General features: G+C 56.7%; 8 protein-coding genes across 8 annotated transcripts; all 8 read left to right on the forward strand.

Moving 5' to 3' along the window:
* Positions 1-161: 161 nt before the first annotated feature.
* Positions 162-641, forward strand: LMXM_36_4600 (conserved hypothetical protein; the record flags this gene model as incomplete). Its single annotated transcript, XM_003874769.1, has 1 exon — positions 162-641. The coding sequence occupies one exon, from the start codon at positions 162-164 to the stop codon at positions 639-641; it is 480 nt and encodes a 159-aa protein (XP_003874818.1).
* Positions 642-1,447: 806 nt separating this feature from the next.
* LMXM_36_4610 (conserved hypothetical protein) lies at positions 1,448-2,866 on the forward strand (the record flags this gene model as incomplete). The annotated part of the gene is made up of 1 exon (XM_003874770.1): positions 1,448-2,866. The coding sequence occupies one exon, from the start codon at positions 1,448-1,450 to the stop codon at positions 2,864-2,866; it is 1,419 nt and encodes a 472-aa protein (XP_003874819.1).
* Positions 2,867-3,598: 732 nt separating this feature from the next.
* LMXM_36_4620 (conserved hypothetical protein) lies at positions 3,599-7,321 on the forward strand (the record flags this gene model as incomplete). The annotated part of the gene is made up of 1 exon (XM_003874771.1): positions 3,599-7,321. The coding sequence occupies one exon, from the start codon at positions 3,599-3,601 to the stop codon at positions 7,319-7,321; it is 3,723 nt and encodes a 1,240-aa protein (XP_003874820.1).
* Positions 7,322-10,217: 2,896 nt separating this feature from the next.
* LMXM_36_4630 (conserved hypothetical protein) lies at positions 10,218-10,922 on the forward strand (the record flags this gene model as incomplete). Its single annotated transcript, XM_003874772.1, has 1 exon — positions 10,218-10,922. One exon carries the CDS (start codon positions 10,218-10,220, stop codon positions 10,920-10,922), a length of 705 nt encoding a protein of 234 aa, XP_003874821.1.
* Positions 10,923-13,026: 2,104 nt separating this feature from the next.
* On the forward strand, positions 13,027-14,784 carry LMXM_36_4640 (conserved hypothetical protein; the record flags this gene model as incomplete). The annotated part of the gene is made up of 1 exon (XM_003874773.1): positions 13,027-14,784. The coding sequence occupies one exon, from the start codon at positions 13,027-13,029 to the stop codon at positions 14,782-14,784; it is 1,758 nt and encodes a 585-aa protein (XP_003874822.1).
* A 1,392-nt stretch (positions 14,785-16,176) lies between these two features.
* On the forward strand, positions 16,177-16,860 carry LMXM_36_4650 (putative 60S acidic ribosomal protein; the record flags this gene model as incomplete). The annotated part of the gene is made up of 1 exon (XM_003874774.1): positions 16,177-16,860. The coding sequence occupies one exon, from the start codon at positions 16,177-16,179 to the stop codon at positions 16,858-16,860; it is 684 nt and encodes a 227-aa protein (XP_003874823.1).
* A 1,192-nt stretch (positions 16,861-18,052) lies between these two features.
* LMXM_36_4660 (conserved hypothetical protein) lies at positions 18,053-20,854 on the forward strand (the record flags this gene model as incomplete). Its single annotated transcript, XM_003874775.1, has 1 exon — positions 18,053-20,854. One exon carries the CDS (start codon positions 18,053-18,055, stop codon positions 20,852-20,854), a length of 2,802 nt encoding a protein of 933 aa, XP_003874824.1.
* A 1,181-nt stretch (positions 20,855-22,035) lies between these two features.
* On the forward strand, positions 22,036-22,419 carry LMXM_36_4670 (conserved hypothetical protein; the record flags this gene model as incomplete). Its single annotated transcript, XM_003874776.1, has 1 exon — positions 22,036-22,419. The coding sequence occupies one exon, from the start codon at positions 22,036-22,038 to the stop codon at positions 22,417-22,419; it is 384 nt and encodes a 127-aa protein (XP_003874825.1).
* Between the last annotated feature and the right edge of the window lie 69 nt (positions 22,420-22,488).

Below are 22,488 nucleotides of genomic sequence, written 5' to 3' on the forward strand. Positions count from 1 at the left end.
AAAAAAACTTAGACTCGCAGGAGCATACATACACATATATAAGGGCGCTGCTTCTCGGCACTGTAGACTGAGCGACTGTGGGTGTAGGTGCGTCAGCCCTCACGCTCTCTGCTTGTTTTCGCCACCTTCGGCCATTGGAACCCCTTCGCCTCGAAGAAGAGATGCGTGTTCGCACCTACCACAAACATGCTATCCAGCGCAACAGCCCTGCTCTGCAAGGCCTCCTCGTCTTGCACACGATCTTCTCCATTTTCTACTCTGCCCCTATCTGGTTCACCTACCTCGGCATCCGCTGGCACCTGGCCAGCGTCACGTCGCAGCAGCGGATATGGATGATCTGCGTGCTAATCATTTGGTTCTGCACGGAGATTTTGCGGCTCCACCTCGGCTGTCTGGCCAACAAGCAATCACTCTTTGGCGGACTCGTCGCATTCCTGACGATAACCCTCGTTCCACAGCTCCCGCTTGTCTGTGTTCTTTTGGGCGTCCTGCCGGAGTGTAACGACTTGGAGTTTAGTGTGTGCGTCACGCAGATCCTGCTGTTGGTGCTGGAGTCCCTCGCGGCACTGCAGCTGTTGTTGCGGGTGACGCGCAACAATATCGTTGACTTTTACGTCTCCCTCGGCTCTCCCTACTGCTGACACGAAAAGCAGCACTGCTGTAAGGAAGTGGCAGTGGATTTCCTCACAGAGGAGTGGCTCGCATGTCCATTGGCGGCGACACATAGCGAAGCGAAAATGGGACATCATGCGGCAGCAGTAGTCCTGGGCGTCTTGTACGGTTGTTCTCTGTCTGCTGTTGCCTTCTCTATCCCACAGACCGGTTACCTCTCTCTCTCCCTCTCAACAGCCTCTGAGGAGAGTGGCAAGCAGGCCAGCCTTCTACAGCGCACCCCGCAAAAAAAACGAAAATGTGTCTACTCGAAAGGTAAAAAAAAGAATACGAGACTGAAAATTGACACGTGTCGTGAACCTTTCACGACACCAGGCGCCAATCGTAGAGGCACAAGACTCGCAGCCTCGCCAGCCGTACCGAGCGCGTTGCTCCACTGGCGTGCGGATGACGCCGGTGTGAAGCGAATCAGCAGCGATGTGGGGGGGGGACATTACTCATTGCGCACGTCTTTCTTTCTTGCCCTGCTGCTCTTCTCCTGCCTTCGCCGTCGTCACCGTATCGTTTTTTAACTGCCCCCCCTCTCTCCTCCCCCCAATGAGGGCGTTTCCCTGATGTACACTTCCGCCGCTTATGGTTGTTGACCTTTATTCCTGTACAAGCTGGCGGCACGCGTGAAGGGAGAAGCAACGACGTCTCCCATCAGCGCACACCTGTGCCGACCTTTTGTGTGTGTGTGTGTGTGCGATTGTGTGTGTCTCACTTGCCCTGCCCGGGAACACGAGTTGCGCACGAAAAGCACCACCACTGCCTCCCACTTTCCCTTTTCTCCATGATGGATATCTCGTATCAGCTATGGTCGCTGGTAGAGCAGGCGCGGCGATCATCGGCGACGCCGCCAGCGCGCATCACCCTCCCTGCTCGTCGAGCGCGAACAGCGGACGAGGCTCAGGCGACCGAGTCTTTGCTGACCACCTCCCACGCGCTTGACCATGCCGCTGACGTGGCGATCGGTCGCGCTACGGCGCACATTTCAGCTGTGATGGCCGCTCTTGACGCGGTGACACCAAACTCCTTGGCGCACCTGCAGAACAACCTTCTGCTCTCGGACGCGGAGCTGCTTTCCGTAAGCAGTTCGCTAAAGGCATTCATGGAGACCCTCACCAAGGTCACCTCACTGAACGATGCACGACGTTGGCGCGGTCGCTTCAACGGCACACCTTCCTCCGCCCCAGGCACGCATGACGCCTTGGAGAGTCTCGCTGTGGACAAACCGGAGGCGCCAGATGGAAAGGCTCGAAGTGGCGTTGTCGCACATCTTCGACAGGCGGTCTCAACTCTGCAGCAGCGGATCGCCTCAAAACGCCTACAAGTCGCCCTTTCCAAGGAGGAGTTGGCCTTATACAAGACGGAACTCTTTCTCTACGGCCACTGCGGCGTGCTCGCCTGCTCCGACGAGGTCGCGGCTGAGCTCGGCCGCTGCACAGAGGTGACGCGCAAAGAGGCAACTTCGCGGGGACAGCATGGCGCAAAGGCAGTTGACTTCACGGAGGTAACGGCACTTGCTGATGCCAACGGCGGGCAGCAGCGGCGTCATTATACATCGTCAAAGCCACCCGCTGCGATGCCGGGCTTTGGCACGACGTTTCGTGTAGTCGACGGCATGGTGCAGCGAGCCGCCGAAACCGTCAAAGCAGCCGGCAGTCACGCAGACTCGGCACTGCAGGTCGCACTGACCGGCGGTCACGCTGCGGCGCGGCAGCTACTGCACGCCGGCACTGCTTCTGTCGCGGAGATCCTTATGCTCGGCGCGGGCGCGGGCCGCGGCAGCTGCGGCAACCTCTCGATCCCAGCTGCTGAGACACTTGCGACGACTGCAGGAGGTGGTGCGCTCCGGCTTCCGACTCTTCAGCCATACCAGCTCACGAACGAGGAGGAAGCGCATCTGCAAGAGCAGAATCGGGCGCTTCTTCAGGCTCAGCGTCAGGCATCCGCACAGGATGCCAAGGCAGTCGAGGCTCTGGTTAGAGAACTATCGCAGCTGACTTCGCTTATGAACGAACAGGTGGTGCAGCAAACGGAGCAGTTTTCGCTGATCGTCAAAAACACGGAAGTGGCGCACACCAATGTCAAAAAGGCGATGAGCGAGGTAGAGAAGCCCCTGTGCGCCTTTTGGAATCCGACGCGGCAGCTCGTGGCGCTCCTCTGGGTATGCATGGCTCTTCTCGTCACCGTGAACTGGGCCTCACGGTGAGACAAGCAGCCGACGAACACAAAGACAGACGGGGAGCCACAAGATCCGAAGTGCTGCAACGGGCAGACGCTCTCAAGCATACATGTCTTTTCCTTGCTTCCATGGAGACACCTCCGTCGACACTGGAGAGGAAGGGCATGGAAGTGGCGCCTTTTTGTTTTCGCATCTCTTGGTGTAGCAGGGCTCGTAGCGGCTCCATTCGGAGAAAGGGTGAAGGCGAATCTCGCTCATCCGCGCCCACGTGTTGGAGAGAAGCTCAGAAGAAGCAGATGAAGACATCACCACCACCTCCCCCCTCCCAAAGAAGAACAAAAAAAGAAAGTGCAAAGACACCACTTACAGAGGACTTCTCGGAAGTAGCCATGATGGTCGAGGCTATCTCGGAGACGGAGGGAGGTATGCTTATGCTTTTCTCCGTCCTTCTTTTCAGCATTTCTCCGCGACCTAATCAACCGGAGAAGGAGGTGGCACTCTCCCAGTAGTGACCGCAAGCAGGATGCTTTGTGTTTCGTCGTAGTGCTTTTCGCCGATGTTATTCTCGACGTTTTTCTCCCCAGTCCTTCTTTTACTGTTTCTGGTTTTGGGGCAGCTGTATCGCTCTGACTTCCACGAGCGATCTCCTTCTTTTCCCCTTTCACGAAATCGCAGAAACACACACACACACGCACACGCATACACTCACATCACCAAAGGGACTGCGGCGCTGAACGCGGTGCGGTCATCGTCGTCGATATGTGGCTCACCGCTGCCCGTCGGTGCGTACGGAGCTACCCTAGCGACGCCGCGGCGCAGCTCACGCACATCAGCTGGGCAGCACGAAAGCAGCCCCGCGCGGCAGCCTCTATCGTTCCCGCTGGCACTGCTCGCTGTTACGCCACGGGACCGACAGAGCCGGAGAATCTTGCCGGCGTGTCGCTGGCTTCTGCCGCCAACCTGAATGCTGGTAGCAGTCACGTCTCGTCGAAGACTAAAAGCAGTCGTTTTGTGCGCACCTATGGCAATGCGGCTCCTCCTGCAACGTCTGGCGCCGATCCTGAGAGCGGCGCCATTCCGCAAGGTGAGGCCGACGCGAGATGGCCCGCTCTTCACGTGAACTTGTCAGCTCCACCAGGCTTGACCTCTGCTGCCGCCGTAGCAGCATACCTGCAGCGTCTCCAGAGCCTTTTGCGCCACAGGCGCCATCCTTTCCTTCGCGCCTGTGCGGTGCGCGAGCTGGGGAAGATTTTATTGCCTTCAGTGAAGGGCATAGACGGCGCTACTGTGCTTCTACTGCTGCAAACGCTGCGTATGGCGGATGCAGACGACGCCATGCCTCTTGTCCAAGACGCAGCCACGTGGATGGGTTTGCACGGCTTCCACTTGACTCCACCGCAGATGACAACCGCGATTGAGCTGTTGCTTTATTTCGACCGCTCCGTGGCGTGTGAACTCGCCGTCGCGCTGGTCCAGCGCACATCCCTGAGCACCCTTTTCTCTTTTTCCACCGCACGCGTTGTCCCGATTCTGACGGCAATGTTGCCAACTCTCACGTACGGCCGAAACAGCAACCGTGCACTCCAGTCACTCGCGCAACTGGAGGAGGTACGAGAAAATAAAGTAAGCGCCGCTGAAGGGCTGCGCGACGCATGCCTGAGCGACGAGTTGATGTCGGTGTCATCTGGAGGCCTGGTACAACTCTTGCGTGCCTTGTGGGCCTTCAAGCGAGCGAATCAAGGCTTCTACAGCACAGCGGCTGCCACCGAATGGCGGTCCCTGGAGGAGGCTGTGTGCGGCATACTCGCCACACCAGAGAAGTGCGCTGAGGCTTTACTATCTGAACTTATCAACGTTATGGCTGATCTTACTCAGTGGAGGGAGCAGCGCAAAGTCTCGGACAGCGCGGAGACAGCAGTCAACAGCGCGCAGGAGAAACTTTTCACAGCGTTTCTTGTGCGACTCGAGGCGATCACGGAGCGCATACGCAGCTGCTCTCCTGAATCGACCGTAAAGGGCTCCATCTTGCCAGAACCGCTGACGATGAGCGACGTATCAGTGGCTTGGTCCCATTGCTTGGCGCACACCGAATCTCGCGGCCCCTCTAGCGACTTTCCCTCCCTTGCAGCCAGCGGCAACGGTGCTAACGCAGCAGATACATTCGGGACTCCGCTACAGGCTCTCCAGGCGGCTCTTTGGGCCGTTGTTGGTGCGCGTTACAGCGCAGAATCGCAGAGCATTGACGCAATGCAGTTGGCTGCGTTCATGTGCAGTGAGGTAGTAGTGTCGTGGATGACACATGCCCATCAGGAACGCGATGAGGCTCTTGCGCAGTCGGCCGGTGACGACATATCCGCAGTACTGCCGGATCTTGCATCCCTGATCCCCGAGGCGACACTCCAGGGCCTTATGAACGGCATATCGGCACAGCTGCTGGCTGACAGCATCACATGGACGCCGCAGATGGTTCGCCAGGCCGTCACTTTGCTGGGGAACAGCAGAGATCCTGCACACCGCGCGCGGGCGCTGCAACTGGCGAGGAAGTGGTATGGGCAGCTGCAGTCACGCGCCCAGGAAGGCGAGCGCCTTCAGCCGATTGAGCTGCTCGCCTTTTTCGTGCCGACTCTGTTGCAGGAGGAGAAGAAGGATGTGGCACAGGCGGTGAGGACGTCCCTGTCGAGGTGGAGCGTTGCAGAGGTGCTGTACTTCTTCTCCGAAATCGCGATGCACGGCGGGCGCGCAGGTGGTGTGGAGAGCATGACGGTACTGCGGGACTCGGGCAAGCTGCTCGGCGTGTACGCTGCCAAGGCCTCAGCGCCGCAGCTGGTGGGGCTCGTGGAGTGCTACGGTTTGGCGCAGGTGCGGAGTGACGACTTCTGTGAGGCGGTTGCTTCGCGAGTGTCGGAACTGCTGCGAACCACAGTAGCAGATGCGTCTCGCGAAAAGACATACTTGTCAGCCGCGCAACCGACCGCCGCGTCCGAAAATCAGGCAAACTCCCTCGCTGCGGGAGAGAAGGAAGCGGCGCAGACGGAACTTGCTGCCGCGAGCAGCACAAGGCCTGGTGCAACCACCTCTCCGGGCGTGACGATCGCGCAGCTTGCACGACTGCTCCGCTCCCTTGCACTGATGGAGACGCGGCAGGTGACGCCTTTTATTGACGCCGCTCATAGCATCACGCGCGCTGCCGACGCCGACCAGGGCACCGCGGAGCAGATCACGCAGCTGATTGCGGCGTATGCGAAGATGCTCATCTGGTGCTATCCAGTGTTACGTGCGTTGGCGGAGCGACTCCTGCGAATGGACAAGTCGGAGGTGACCCTGTCGCACCTCGTTACTGCGCAGTTAGCGCTACTCCGCATGGACGTCACCTTTCCTTCCTTCACGGCTCGCTTTTATGAAGAGCTATCGCAGATGTACAAGCCGGCGACAGGCCAATCTCGAGTCTCGGCCACTGGTCACGCCAGCCTAAGTGACAGGGTTGTGCAGTTGTCCATTCTCTCGCGCCTGCGCGGTCATCCGTCGGAGACGCCTATCGACGACGCGGTGGTGGAGGTGCTGATTGAGCGCATCGTGGCCCACTCGGATCATTTGAAGGTGGACGAAGTTGCGGAGGTGCTGCTGTCGCTGAGTCGGCTCGGTAAAGGAAACTCGGCTGCGTTTGGAAGTCTCAACGTTCGCACCCTGGGCATGCTGCCAAAGTCCCCTCCACGGGTGATGGCGCATGTGGTGGAAGCGTATGCGCTCGCTGGCCGTGGCGACGACACGGAACTGTTCACCCTCGTCGCGGATCGCACCGTAGCCATGCGCCACGAAATGGCATCTGTTACCATTGCCAGCGTTCTCGCCTCCTTTGCAAAAGCGGGTGTGCGCAACGACAGACTCTTCATCGAGGTCATTCCCCGGGTTCGCCACGTCGCGACCTACGGGACACCGCGCGACGTGGTGAACGTCGTGAGCGCTTACGCTGCCGTGAATCTGTGGCACTACAAACTGTTCGCCCGCCTCGCTGATCGCGCGATTCAGCTGCGCGCGGACTTCCGCACCCCTGAGGTGGTGGCACTACTCAAGGCGTACGCCACAGTTCAGATGCGCTACGACCGTCTCTTCACAGAGTTTTCGCCGCGCATTCAGACGCTTGTTCACCTGCTCTCCCCGGCCGACCTGACCGCCATCGTGTCCAGCTACGCGCAGCTCGACATCCGGTGCCCGCCAGTGTGGAAGGCGACCGCGGCCCAAGCCGTGACGGTCGCCCGCAGCTTCAGCCTCGAAGACGCGAAGACTCTTCTGGAAGCCTACGCGTCGCAGTCCTTCTTCAATGAAGAGTGCGTCAGTGCCTTAACGGATCGCTTCCCTGAACTGGCTAGCATTTCGTGGGGTTCTGCTGAGACCCTTGCGGACGGTAAAGAGAGTTCTAGCCGCGGCTCTGATGGATCCGAGAGTGAGCACCGTGGTCAAAGCGAAACCTCGCAAGGCGTATAGGGCAGGTTAGGGCAGGGTTCCGGTGTGTGGGGGCAGTAGCTTCATGGGATGTGAGGACTGCTGTGTGCTACAGAAACCTCGCGGGAACGAAGAGCAAATCTACGATCGATTCCCACTGTCGGTCATCCGGAAGCGGACCTTCTGTGTGCCTCTTGCTCTCCTTTCTCCTCATGACAGCGGCGCATACCTCAATGCGTGTATTTCCACAGTCCAGAGCCTCACTCTTTCTGGGGAGGAAGCCAGGCGAGCCCCCTCCCTGCCTCCCTTATTATGTCCCCCTGCCACATGCCGAGCCACATGTCGTCGTGGCAGGGTCAGCCACCTACGACATGGGGAGGTGAGAGCGATGCATCGCTACTGGTTTTGGCTTTGAGGTCGTGGACGGGATGGCGTCGGATCGAGTCGCGGCAGTAGGCACACACAAACAAGCCCGCCCACATGACGGTTATGGTGGTGCTTTGCACGGGCAGCACCGCCCCCAGTTGTGCGGAGCCGCTTTTGCAGGGTTTAATTCGGCCATTGTTTTGTGTTGTCCTTGCGGAGGGGGACGGGAGGGGAGGGAGTTTTTTGCGCACGTTTTTTTTCTTCTTTGTGTCGTTCTCGTGAACGTTTTTTTTTTCGCGCAGGAAACGGAAAAAAAAAACGAACAACGAAACACCGCAAAGGGCATAACGCGTGGTCACATGTGATGAAGCGGTGCCGAATGCGCCATAGGAATGCACACGGAAAACAAGAAGGATAGCCAAGCCTACATGCATTTCTGAAAGAGCCCAGCACTGCGGATGGGTTGTCCTTGCGTATGCGCTCTGGGCGGTGTTTTTTTTTGTTCGTAGGGGGAGGGGCAGGCACGGGGATGCTGATCTTGCCTGTATTCTTTTTTACGGCTCGATTACCCGGCACCAAACTGTCCTGGGACGGCCCTCCTCTCTTTCTGTGACTGGGCCAGATGCAAATCGTCAAATGTGCTGATTTTGTGTACAAGCGAAACATGGATAGCACTTGTGCCCAACCTCGGTTACTTTGTCCTCCTCTCACCTCCTCCCTCACCCTCCGTCTCTCCTTCGTATGTTTTGGTTTGCCCTACATCACGGTTTTAGTCGGCAACCCTTCACTTCTTCGCACCCCCCGCTTCTTCCTCGGCGTGCTTGGTGTCGTCTCTCATGGTGACATTCTCTGTCAGCGCGCCGTTTTCGTATTCTTTTTCTGCTCTTGGCGTCGACGTCACAACACACAAATGCGCACCTGCTCAAGTGCGCGCACGCACGGCTGATGGGGGGAGTGGCGGCGGCTTTCACGCCGAATGGTGTGTGCCGCAATGGTGCAGTGAAGACTCCCTAATCAAGGAAGCACACTTCGAAATTAGGAGGTCGCGGCGAGAGAGAGGAGGCGGGGGGCGAGCTGTGGTGATAATAGGAGCCGCAGCACACCCCTTTCTGGATTTTTTTCGCGCTCCCACTCTTCTCTGATTGATGGGCCTTAGTGTCCTCGTATCCATGCTCTTCGCGAACTCGCGTGCCATGTTTTACCAGCCTGAAAATAGGTTTCCCTGGCGGTTCTCGTGCCCGTTTTTTCCATCCTCACGAAAGAAGCAGGAGTTCTCGTGGGGTTTCCGCATCCGAGGCGGAAGTGCAAACGCCCAGCGCTTCTGTCGCCACAGAGTAAGCTGGCCGCAGAGCGGTGTGGCAAGCGAGCGGAGCGGGCTCTGCGAAGCAATGGTAGTGGTGTGTGAGATAGGGAGTGGGTGAGCAAACTGATGGAGCCTCTGAGTTATCAGGTAGCCGCTGATGATTAGCGAATGAAACAAGTAGAGACGCTCTGCATCCACCGAACAACAAAACACAAGGCACGCCATACCGTGCTGTGCCATGCCATACTTACCATTCAGCAGTGCCGCTTCTCGCAACACTGTTTAGCGGTAACCTGCGGAGTGGTTCTCGATGAAGGGATCTCCAGCATGCTAGCCACACAGGTTCGCTCTGGAATCGATTTCCTTGCTGCTATGTGGGAGGCCAGGCCCAGTCGACTTGCTTGGCGAGTAGCATCTACATGAGGGACATGAGCAACCACAAGCAGGTTGTTTTACACCTTAACGTGATGCGCTACAGGGAGCACACGTCTCCCGTGGCAGGGCCTCGCCCAGGGCCTGCTTTGCGAAGCGGTGACGCGCACCCTCAGAAAGCACGCATGAGGCACTGCATTTTCTACTGCGCTGCCCACATATAATGGAATGGAGGGGCACGGAGTGAAAGGCGATAACGAAAAGGACCACCACGAACGCGGTAGCTGGGGGCATCACAGGGGAAGGGGACTTCAAGGATACCCCGCCTCCTCCTCCTCCCCCCGCGCAGAGAGGGGTTGAATCCGTCCGCTTGCGCTTTTGTGGCTCTGCTGTAACACACACACACACAGCGGCTGCTTCGAGAATGGCCTGCCACTGCATCTTCAACGATAACGATTTTGTTCTTTGAGATGCGTTCTGCTGCAGAAAAAAAAGTATGAGCTGAAAGCCACGCCCGAACTAATAAAGCAGAGCTGTGCTGTCCAAGCATAGGTTAAATTCTCTGATTATCTTTTTTTTCGTTTGCTGCAGGTGTGTGTGTGGGGGAGGGGAGGGGAGACATCACTCTGCATGGGCAAAAGATATGCTTGATAGGCAATGAGGATGCGGGAAGAACCCGTTTGAATTCACATGTGGACTGCACTAGTGCCGCGTCTCCTAGAGAGTGAGCTCCCTGAAGACGGGCTCAATCAACACAGAGAGAGAGGGTCGAGCCTACTCGTTTTTCACTTCCCTTTCCCGTCCTTTTTCTACCCCTTGCCTGCTATGTCACCACCACACGTTGAGAGACGAAAAGCATCACACACACAGTCACTTACTCACTCACGCGTAGAGGCCATGGCTACCTATGGAAAAGTGTATCTTGTCTCGGGCAACAAAGGGAAGTTGGTTGAGGTGCAGTCCTACCTTGCTCAAGCGAATATCGTCGTAGAGGCGGTGAAGTTCGACCTGCCGGAGACGCAGAACTCGTCGGCGGAGAAGATTAGCTGGGATAAGGCGGTGGAGGCATACCGCGTCGTAAACAAGATGCCGGTGGGCGAGCCGCTGCGCCACGGCGGCACACCAGTGCTTGTAGACGACACCTCGCTCGAATTCGACGCTCTATGTGGGTTGCCCGGTCCCTACATCAAATGGTTCCTTGATCGGTTGGGAGTGGAAGGCCTCTTGAAGACGGTCAAGGGCTTCGCAGCACCCGGTGAGGAGAACTCGGTTGCAGCGGCACCCGCCCACCGTGGCGCCAACGCCGTGTGCATCATCTCCCTCTGTCACGGTATTGAGGAGGCCACCGGCAAACCACTCGTGGAGCAGTTCCGCGGCGTGTGCCGCGGTGCGCTGCCTCCCGTCCCTCGAGGCGGTGTGGGTTTTGGCTGGGACTCGATCTTTGCGCCCGAGGCACAGACACCGGCGTACGCAAAGACCTTTGCGGAGATGTCCGTTGAGGAGAAGAACACACTGTCTCACCGCGCAAAGGCGCTCGAGATGCTCACAGAATACCTCAAGATCCACGCGCCGGGGATCCGAGGGACGGAGCTGGTAGCATGATCGTGCACACAAAGGGAAACGCCTGGCCAGTCACCGTGAACGAATTTTTTTTTCTAGCATGCACTGATTGCGTGAGTGAGGCTTTTTGCAGGGAAATCGTGGCGAAACCCTGTTCTGCATGCCTGCACTGAAACTAACTATTCGTGCTGTGGCGCCTTTTCCGGTCTTGGCAACCACCGAGAGGCGCACTACGATCCTTTGTGCTCGTCCGAAGTGGACGGGCGAGGGGACGATGCTTTCATGCTTTGAGCAGAAGTGTCCTTCAGACCGTGCGTGCACGGTGGCCATCCCCTTCTCTCTAACGATCATCTCTGCTGCTAATCGACTTCTCTAACTTTCTCTCCCTTTAACATTCCGGATGGATGGTTCATAGCTCACCGCCGAGACTCGCTGTCTCGGGGTCTCCAAAGGACAACATGGCGTGCTCGTGCACGGTTCAATACGCGTTTGACAACGTTATCTGCTTTAATCGTCTTCTCCACCGTTTTCCGCCCCTACCTCTTCGTCGCTTCTGTTCTCTGTACGCGTGTGAGTCTTGCGCGCCTTCTCTCTTCCTCTTCATTCTTCCTTACCATCACACAACCTTCTTGCCACCGTGCTATTCTGACGCGGCCGACCAGGCGCCTCGCCCCGTTTCAGCTGCTCCCCTCTCTTCCTCTCCATCACTGTCCGCGTGACCACCATTTTCGCGGCTGCACGTTGCGTTTTTTTCCCCCAGTACATTATCGCTCGGGTTGCGTCCTCCTCTGCCCCACACCATCTTTAGAATCAAGGGGTCGTCATGCCACAGACCATGCAACAAAGCGCACGTGTTTGATACATTTGTTTTTGCGTGTGTCGAAAGAAACACTTAGAAAGGTCTGCACCACACCGAGAGGGGCAAGGTTTTGCACACATCCTCACGCAATGTTCTCTCGTCCTCTTTGTTTCATTTTCTCTCCCCCTTTTCCCACAACGCCAATCGGTCGCAACCCCTTTTCCACTGCTGGCGAAATACTCACTCACAGCCGCGAGAAGAATGCGAAAAAGAACGCGCACGCATCGATCGAAACGTCTGTCTTGCATCTGTGTGTGTGGGTGTGCCTCTACGTCACAACCGGTGTGCTAGGGCGACGACGAAAAAGCAGATGAGCCGCGTGTTCCTTTCATCAACCGCTTTTCCATCCCCCGTAGGCACTTCCGCGTTCTCCTCTCTGCATTCTACCCAAAAGCCCTCCACAACATTTCCCACCCGCCCCGCTCGCCTGCACCGTGCAAGATGAGCTTCACATCTTCGAGTGCCGCTCAGTGTGTCCGAGGCGTTGCTGCCCTTAAAAAAAGAAATCACGGATTCAACAAAACGATGTTTGTGTTCTCCCGCTGCTCCTCGACCTTCGTCGTTTCCTCTCTACGACTCTACGGGACCGCCATCGATGGGGCCGTAATCTTTTTCTTGTCGTCTCACCGGGAACAAAACCTTGCCCTCTGTGCGCGACGCTCGTGCCTCTGCTCCATTCTTTTTTTGTGGCCCGAGTCTCTGTGTACATGCGGGCCTGCTTCTTTCTTTCACTTCATGCTGCTTGTGCATGCAGGTGTGTATGTGCCTTTATTGCCTCCTATAGGTCGAAGGCTGAACAACACGTTGGTGAACGTCGAAACAACTGGCTGCAGTGGTGTGCGCGCTCCTTGTCTACCACCTCGAGGCAGTAAATCGATGTGCACGGCGCATATGTGACGCTTCGACCACAAAAGCGCCTCCGCAGCGCCTCGCCTTTCTCGCTTCTCTTATCTGTCGTGTACTACGCTGCAGCTGCGAGCGCCATCAGCGTACACTAGCGTCCACGTCTCCTCTCTAGCGCACTCTCTCCTGTATGCACGCTCTCTCTTCTGCCTGTGTCCTCATGTGCGCTCCCGATGCTGCGACACGCTATTCACACAAATCACATCCCTCTCTCCTTTTTTCTGAGCATGTGTCACACATCCGCATGAGCCAGAAGTCCTATTTACCCAACGTCTTGAAGGCGTGCATGACGTTCACCTTTCTCTCAGCTGACAGTGGACTTACCGTTTTCTTTTTTTTCTTCCGCCTCTTCTACTATCAGCTCCTCCGTTCTGCTTTTACCCCATGTTGGAGGAAGAGGTGGTCTTCGATGATGCCTCCGTGGCATCTTCTGAGAAAGCACCATTAAGCAAGGACAAGCTCGACGTGCCGCCTCGGAAAGTAACTCGGTCGCGCGCACAATGGCTGAGTTGCGTTACGGTAGCCGGCGTCCTGCTCCTCCTCGCGCCGCTCTACCTCTGGAACAACTTTCACGCGATGCGCGCGGCGGAGGAGGACTCGATTTCTGTTATCACCCCGGCCAGCGACAACTTTGACATCCACAAGCTGATCCGCGAGTTGAACGAGAACGGTGAGAAGATCTACCTCTCAAGCCTCATCACTAAAGAGCCTGACGGTTGCGCACGGGATGTGCCTGGGCTGCCCAAGGGAAAGCAGACAGTGGTTACGTTTAGGACTGTCGAGAGTCAAGAGCGCGAAGCGGTAGTCTACGTGCCGACGAGCTACCCCTCGCCGGTGGGTGGCACGGATGCGAAGCCGGTGGCCCTGCTGCTGCTCTTCCATGGTCTGAATGATAACTGCAAGCACTTCCTGGACGCCACCGGCTTTATGACCTATGCAGAACGCGACGGCTTTGTGCTTGTGAGCGTCTGTGGGTCTCTGGGGTACCTCGGCAGAGGATGGAACGCGGGCATGTGCTGCGGCTTCCTTGGCGAAAAGCCCGACGACGTGGCGTTCGCAAAACAGGTGGTGGCGGAACTTTCGCGGAGCGTTTGCATTGATAAAACACGTGTAATGGCCGCCGGATTCAGCAACGGTGCCATGCTGGCGCAGGTGCTGGCGTGCAAGGCGCCCGAATCGTTCCGCGCTGCCGTCTCCGTCAGCGGTGTTGTTGAGATGCGCCCTGGAAATGAAGCCGCGCTTACCGCGTGCACTGCTGCCGTCGAAAAAGCCTCGTCGACCGTGCGCACGAGTGTGCTGATGGTGCACGGCACCGCGGATCCCTTGGTTCCGTGGAACGGTAACATGGCCCTTGGATTTCCATCAATCATGAAGAACCTCGAGGGATGGAGGGAGCGAAACGGGTGTACAGAGGAAACGAACACCACCATCTCTACCGATGCCTATGTTAACACCATCTACGCCGATTGCTACGTACCGAGACGTGCGGCGTCACCTCCGACGTCCGATGAGGATCCCGAGGAGCCGCCGACCTGTTTTGAGGACGATCTCTATTGGGACGCGGATTTGGTGGAGAATACGTCCGGGGATGCGCCGGCTGCCGTGGTGGATGCAGCCCTGGTTGACAGAGAACGCCGTATGTCACCCATGGAGGCGGAGGATCTCAGCGTCAGGCGGGAGAGCAGGAGGCTGGTGACCCGACTCAAGCATGAGCGCCGCTCTCGCGATCAACGTTGTCAGAAATGGGTCCGCACGAAGGTCGAGCACGCGAAGTCGCACGAGAAACACGATGGTAAGACGGTCTACTCTGGAAAAGACAGTAACTGGAGCCACCACGAAAGCAAGGATTTCCATCTGCGTCCGCAACCGCATCTGAAAGAGAAACCGTCACAGGAAGTCCTGAACAGGCACGTTGATGTGGAGCACCGTCGACTGCACCACCTTCTCTTTGGCTCTGTTCCCAAGGAGAGGTCTGAGGTTCCGGTGCAGCGCGACAGCACCCCACGTCTGCAGGACGGTAGAAGTGAGGTGGAGCTGGTCCGCGTGAATGGCGGCGGTCATAGTTGGCCGCGTGACAAAGATTTCTCGACGACAGACTACACCTACAACTTCGGGATTCGTATCTTTGGCCGCTACAACTGATGCGTGGTCACGGCCAATAGTGCCAGGGCTCGCCTCCGCTCTTTCTTTACTCGCCTTCGGCTTGTCTTCCTTCATGTTTTTGTGTTCTGTCTTCGACGTGTAGAAGAGGGAACTTCAGTTTTTTTTTCTTTTTTTGTCGTTTGATGACGTGAAGTGCGTGTGAGTGACGCGCCCTGCTCGCTCCGTGTTCCTGCTCCTGTTGCCGTGTATGGTGTCTCACTCCCCTGTGCTTTGCCGCCTCTTTGTACGAAAGCGTAATGGACCGGAGAAGAACAAAGGGAAAGGGGGTTCGAGGGTGGCGGAAGGACACGAGCATTGCACAGACGTGCATGGGAAAAGGTGGACTTCAGAGACTGGAATACGAATGAAAAGGGCACCCCGCCTTTTTTGTCTGTAACCCCTCCCCCGACTCTTTGGGACTTCCCCGTATATTGTGGCGCGGTTCCTCTTGCTATCTGCTTCACGCGAGTTCACAACGATGCAGCTATCGACCCCGGATGTGGTGCTCCTTGTCAGTTCTTGCTCTTCTACGTTGTTCGCTGTTTTTTTATCGCCGATATATATATATATCGATCTCTCTATGTAGATATATTTATATCCGGTGATATATATATATATTTTCTTCTGCCTCCCCCCTCCCTCCTTTGTTCTTCGTGCTCATTTGTGGTCACTACCACCTCCGATGCGCCACGTTTCTTTGGTGCTGAATTTTGTTTTCCTCTGTTTCTATCCACGTTGGCTCTTTCGGCCATCATTGCTGGACACATTACAGACTTTCATCGTGGGATGACAACAAAGGACCAACGTTGTGGCTTCTCTGCTGTGGGAAGGAGAAATACATACGTAAAATGAGGCACCTGGACAACGTTAGGCTCGTGTCCTGCGCACCGCGTCGCGTACCGGTGATGCGAAGCAGGGGAGATAGACGTGTGCGCGTTTCTAGTCACCCTCTACACGGATGCCTTGTCGCGTGAGGTAATAACGGATGTCTGCACAAACGAAAGGGGCCCCACGTGCCTTGCGCTCTGACATGCACTCACGCACTCTGTGCAACTGTCCCATGCGTGTCTGCCTCCTCCTCATGGGCTCATCCCGGTTTGGATCTATCCTTCCCCCGGGTGCGATTCCTTTCTTCTTTCACCTTTCCAACTTCACCACACCGGTCCATCCTCTCTTTTTTTTGTGCCGCCACGCCATTGCCTCGATGGACCCTGCCAAATCCGAGCTGGTGGCTCATCGCGAAGCGGGACATCCATCCATACAGATAGAGGGGCCTCTATTGTTTGCACAAGAACTACTACTTCTGCATCGAGGCGACGACCGACACAAGCTGGAGTAGCTCTACGCTTTTCCCCCTCTCTCCTCCCGATTCCAACGAAAGCACGTAAGAAAATGCCGAAATCGAAGCGCGCCAAGATTGTTCCGCTCACCAAGACGCAGGCAAAGACGCGCGAGGACAAGAACAAGCTCATTGAGCGCATCCGCGAAGCTCTGGAGGACTACAGTGATGTGTACACCTTTCAGCTCCACAACATTCGCACCAACATCCTGCAGCAGATTCGCGAGGAGCGCGCCGGAGACAGCCGCATCTTCCTGGGCAACAACAAGATCATGATGATCGCAATCGGGCGGGATGAGGCGAGCGCCCAGAAACAGAACTTGCACAAGCTGTCCCCGTTTCTTACGGGGCTGTGTGGGCTGCTCTTCACAAACCTCAGCAAGAAGGAGGTAAAGGAGTACTTTGCAACTGTTGGAGCCCCAGTCTACGCGCGCACTGGGCAGACAGCTACGGAGTCGCTCGTGCTCAAGGGAGGTCCGCTGCCGCAGTTCCCGCACAGCATGTTCGATCACCTCGCCAAACTCGGTCTTCCCATTAAGCTGGATCGTGGGGTCATTGTGCTGCTGCAAGACACCACCGTGTGCGAGCCGGGTGATACGCTTAGCGCGGAGGCCGCGCAGCTCCTGAAGCTCTTTGGGGTTCAGTCTGCCGAGTTCAAGATTGACCTGACAGCGCACTGGGCAAACGGCGTAGCAAAGAAGGTCAGCAGTAGTGCACCGAAGAAGATCGAGAAGTAGCGAAAGCATCGCCGTCAGGCAGCGTTGTTGCAGGGCGATGAGAACACGTTGGACGGCTCTTTGCCGGCTCCCCTAGGCTTCAGAGACATGGGACATATAACCAAGGAATGGCGTCGCGGTGGCGGCTTAGCGAACGGTTCTTTGACATCGCGTGCGGAAAGTTGCTTTGTCGAGGTGCAAGTCTACACTGGTGTCTCTTCATCTCTGCGGTTGTGTGTACATGAGTGTGTGTGTGTGTGGTCATGCGTGACTCGCGTCTAACTGGTAATGATGTGTACTTCTCTCTGGTTGGGAGTGTTTCAGAAGCGGATAAGCGCATCTTCTCTCTTTTATTCACTGTTGGCTTCATAAGCAGACTACCGATTGACAGGGAAAGGGAGACGGTCGACGCGTACCCGCTCGAGCGCACAACCATTGACTTTTCCTCTGGGACGGAGGTGGTACAGCTCAGTCCTTTTTCAGGAAGAAGGGCTGTCCTTGTATTAGAAATGCTCTCTGGCGTCTCACGGGAGCGTCATTGAATGAGAGCAGCTCTGCAAGGGCTTCTTGTACACGTGACAAGAAGCAGCCGCGTCTTTGCTTGTACGCAACAAGACTTCTGCGTGCACTTGCTCCGCTGGTATGGTCAGACCCCGTTCATCGATGAAGATCACTTCTCTTTCCATGTCTCTCGGTGTCTCTCTACCTCTTCTGTTTCGTCTCCCGACTGCTCTGAAAAATACCTCGCCATCTCTTTCTAAAGCGAAGAAAAGGAATACGGTGCCCGGTAGCGTTGCGGGGTGTAGGCACTGTATTTCGCACCACGGCTGCTACTGCTCCTCACCTCTCTCTCGGGCTGCCCGCTTCTCACACTGGTCTTTGCGACTGCCTCACTGGCCTCTTTTTTTTCGTTCAGTTGTCGTGTGGTGTGTGTCTGTGTGTGACGGAAACGATTTCTGTTGACCTCTTTTGTTCGTGTGCATGTTGGACTGTCCTTGCTTCTTAGAGGAAAGATTTCAGTGGCTTTGCAGTGGGACAGGTGCGCCGTTGGTGAGGGGCTCTGCACGACAAAGGCATTAAGGGGCAGGTTTGATGTGTGCCGTCGCTCCTTAGCAGCGTGCTCCTCAGTGCCTATCCTGCCCGTCAAGAACCATTTCTTTTTTTTGCTTGTTACTATCCTTTGCTCTCTTTTTCGAAGCCGTTGAATAGGTCAATGCCGTCACTTGACACGCGGGATGCAGTGAAGCACTATGAGCTGCGTCACAACGTCTTCTTGCAGAGTATTCTCCCCGGGGGCCTCCTCTCGTCTCTGGAACTGAAGGAGCGTTGTGAGACTCTTTTGGTGCCGCGACAGGTCTCGCTCGAGGTGGCGCATATTGCCCCGTACTTTCTAGCCACTGCACAGCGTCCATCTACCGAATCGAGCGCCAAAGCCGCACCACCGCTTTCAGTGCTCTTTGGTGAGGAACATGACGCGGCAGAGAGGGGCGGGTCGCCCAATCAGGGTACGGACGCCGCGAAGGATGAGGGGCGGATCGGCAGTGTGACGTTCCCGCCAGAGAACAGGGACGCTTTTAGGGCTGCCCTCACTCGGTTTCTCGAGTATCACCTCCTGCACTTCGACGGCTTTGGAAATTCCGAGTTCACCAACCTTTGCGGCCAGCGCGGCTCCTTCGCCGAGGATCTGGGCCATGTGAAACGGTTCGGCCACTTTGGCCAGGTTGCGGTCCTCGCTGATGCCGATGCACTACGACCAAGGGGTAGCGGTGCGAGTGCTGACGGTACCGCAGCAGCCGCGGACGATCTTCCACGCCATCCGTCGTCTCTGCAAATCTTCATAATTGACAAGCCGTTGATGGACTCTGATGAAGTGCGCCTCGTCCGGGAGACGCTGCACAAGCTCACAGTGTCTGCAGTTTTCAAAATCGAGGCGAAGATGATGGCGCCAACGCTCACGACCAGTCTGGTAGACATACCGTTTTTGATGGGAAACCAGGACGCTGGTCCCTTGACGGCGCACATGAACCTATCGTCGGAACAGTACGCTCTATCGGCACCCTCAGCGGCCCGCGTTGTGACGGCAATCGCAGCAGACGCGACGGATACCAACTCCTGTGACGGGTCCGTTACCGAAACGGTCGCGATTGAGGACTTCGAAGATGAGCCGCCGGAGGATCCTGATCTAGAAGCCTACGTGGCCAAGTACACGCACATTAGCGAGCGGCAGCGTCAACGCAGCGAATCGACTCTCTCGGAGAGGAAAACGTTGTACAGTGGCGGCACTGCCAACGTTCAAGATGAAGTAATTGGAGGAACGCCTTTGTCGTACTCGCTCCCCTCTGTGGGCCGGCACCAGGAAGTTGCTGTAGACGCTGCTGACTGCCCTTCAAGTGCGTCAAGAGCGACAGGCGCAAAGACTGCTGCTGCTGCTGCTGCCACGAGTCGCACGCACGCCAATGTTCTGTGCCATGAGTACAGCCGCGAGTGCATCAAGGACTACCGCCGTGTCGTGGCCGCCGACAACGAGATCTTCTACAGCGAGTTTGAGCGGCTCATGTCACTACGGTGCGCAGGTCCGCTGGCGAGGCTGATGAGCGAGTACGTGTCGAAAAATCAGCACTTGCAGCAGCCGATTCAGAGTAATACCGTGTACAATAAGTTCGTGGAGGGGTGCCACATGGTGCTGCACAGGACCCCGCGTCTCTCCACGGACAACGAGCGGCTGACGATAATGCAGGAGGGCGTCGAACGGTACGTCACGTCACGCCTCTACCACCAAATCTTCAACGTTTCTGAGGACGAGCGGCGCAAAAACGAGCGAATGCAGCAGAAGCTCCTGCGGCTGGAGAACATGGCGCCAGCGGATTTGGATGCGTTGCCAGAGGTGGAGCGTCACCACGTGTGGGGCCAGGCAATGTTTGAGCTGGATGGCATGGACTTCTTCAAGTCCCCACGAGAGAAGCTGCGGTGTGGAATGCGGTCATGCGAGCTGTTGAGCCTCGCGGTCGGTGACATACTTCGACAGCGCCGCGAAGCCAAGCGAGCAGAGAAGGCTGCCAAAACCGCCGCCTCCGGGAACGCCGGTGGTGTTCCGCTGGCGTTCGGTGCCGATGAGTTTTTGCCCTGCTTTCTGCTACTTGTGCTCCGCGCTCGTCCGCTGAGCTTTGTGCAGAACGTGCTTTACATTGAAAAGTTCCGCTGTCCTGCACTCATGTCCACTGAGGAGTCGTACTGCCTTGCGACACTGCAGTCGTCCTTGCTATTCTGGGAGAACTACGGCGAGGACGGCCAGATGGATCCCACCTGTGACACAATCTCCACGTCTGGTAGCGTTGAAGCGCCGTCGCACAACGGGGGGTCGGCAAGCATCCGGGCGCTCACCAAGGCGCACCCGTCACTTTCGGGTATAATGCAGCAGCAGCAGCCACCGCCACAGATGACGGAGAAAGATCTGTTGCCCTCTGTGCGACAGGCGTCCTCTACTGGTCGCCACCCGGCCGGGGTGACAAACGCCCGTCAACCAGGCAGCGAAGCAACAGCACTCTCAGGGGGGAAACCGATGGAAGAGGGGGCGCCAACCGTCCTTGATGTGCTGTTTGGCTGGGCGAACCGGAATTTGGCTCCGCTCGCCAGTGAGATTGGCCTGGGTAAAAAATCTGGTGGTTCGGATGGAGACGGATCATCACGTCAAAATGACGGCCTCGGGACTAAGCCGGCTTCTTTCACTGGCCCAGTTGCGGTCACACACGTGTCACCACCGTGGGGCACCGTCGCGGCGTCTACCTCCGCTAGCGGAACGGCAGATGTGGTGCAAGATACGAGCTTTTCTTCTAATATCTTTCACGCCGCCGTGGCACCAGCATCATCACCGCCCCACCTTGGCTCGAATATGTCGTCGCGCGCCCGTGTGAGGCAACTTCTGGTGACGCAGAATAAGACCTTTGAACAGCTTACGTTGGCAGAGCTGCAGATGATTGTCGAAGAAGCTCGGCAGCTCCTACTCGAGGGCAAGTAGACGAGCACTTGTCTGTCACACGCTGCGAGACCTCTTTTTTTGTTGGCGTTTTTCTTCCGATTTTACTATTTGGCGGTAGCAAGGAGAGAGGGCGAGAGGAGGAGGGGTATATACCTGAGCAAGTGTGGAGGCATGAAGCGACTGTACCGTGGTTCTGTCCTCTGCCGCTCCGCGCCCTTTGCAGGATTCTCTTCCTTGTTGCCTTGGTCAGTGGACGATAGTGAAGGAGCTCGTCATTGTTTTTCTTGCGCTTTCCCCGCCACGTTTGTGGAGTGCTTCGCTTTTTTTTTCGGCCTGTGCCCAACCGGTGAGCGTGCCTTTCTCGGAGTGCGTTCGCTTGTGCGCATGTGTGGCGGTTTCCTAACCTCACCTCTGTTCGACAGTGCCTCGCGAACGACGACTTCTGCTATCGCTAGTGCCTTCCACTTCCTCGTACGCCCATTGCAAGACCCTCATGTGTGTCTTCTGTATTTCGGTAGGGCTTCCGATGTCAGCTGTTTGTTTGGCCCCCTTTTCCATTTGATCCCATTTTGTGCTCTTCGCTGCGTTTTGCCTGTTTCTCTTCTGCACCTCACTGGGTGCGCGTTATTGGCCTCTCCGTCACCGTTTCCTGCTGAAGACGTGTCTTTTCTATGAGCCGCTGTGCACCTACGATCGGTGACACCTCGTGTTTTATCTTCGTGTGTGTGTGTCTCTCTCTCGGAGGTGGCCTTGGCGCCTCACCCAGTAGCATACGCTCCCCCTTTTATCTGTGAAGGCTGTGCAGCGAGCTGCGCGGTGCGAGACGAAAAGTTTTATCGATCACCATACTTCGCTTTTTTGTTTTGTGACAAAGTGGTTTCGAAACCACACCCCCTCCATCATGAGAACCGAAAGATGGACACGTGTATGTGTGTTTCTCTTCCTGCATGATCGCTCGTAGCCGGGCATGGTGGTTTCATTCGTCGACACCTGCTTCACTCCCTCTTCTGTATTCTCTTCTCCAAGTACGTACGCACATAGGCACACACACACACACACACAGAGGGCCGAACATAGTCTCCTTCACGCGCCATCCTACTCTACCCGCTCCTCGTAATAACGGTGCAGTAGCGTGCCTCTAGCATACCCAGCGAGAGAGGGGGAAGTCGAGTCGATCCCTTTCTTCTTTTCAAGAAAAAAAAGTAGCCTCTCTTCCTCGCATGCTGAAGCCCAGTCGCTTTGTCAGCCTGTCAGCAAACATCCTTGGTAGCCACCTACACATGTCCACGGAGCAGCACACTGAGGCGCAGGTGGCGGAGCTGGAGAAGCGTGCAACAAGCGCTGAGAAGCAGCTTCAGGCGCTGAGGATGAAGCTAGAAGACGGCGCCGGCACCGCTGCCAACGGTGCGAAGCTGGAGGCCCGTCTGCGTGAGCTGCTGAAACTCATGTGCGAGGACCGCGATGAATGCGAAACGATACGCGCTCGGCGTGACGAGCTCATGGAGGAGAACGCCCGCCTGCGGACGCAGGTGATGAAGGGCGAGTACCGCATCAAGCACCTTCTGCGTACTATTGAGGAGATTGAAAAGACCGGTGCGCCGTAATGTGACGCAGAGCACAGGGCTACACGCAGGGATAGAAAACGGAAACGCGAAGGTGCTCGGTGACTCGCA

This window comes from Leishmania mexicana, chromosome 20 (genome assembly GCF_000234665.1).
Source record: "Leishmania mexicana MHOM/GT/2001/U1103 complete genome, chromosome 20".
NCBI classification, from domain to species: domain Eukaryota; phylum Euglenozoa; class Kinetoplastea; order Trypanosomatida; family Trypanosomatidae; genus Leishmania; species Leishmania mexicana.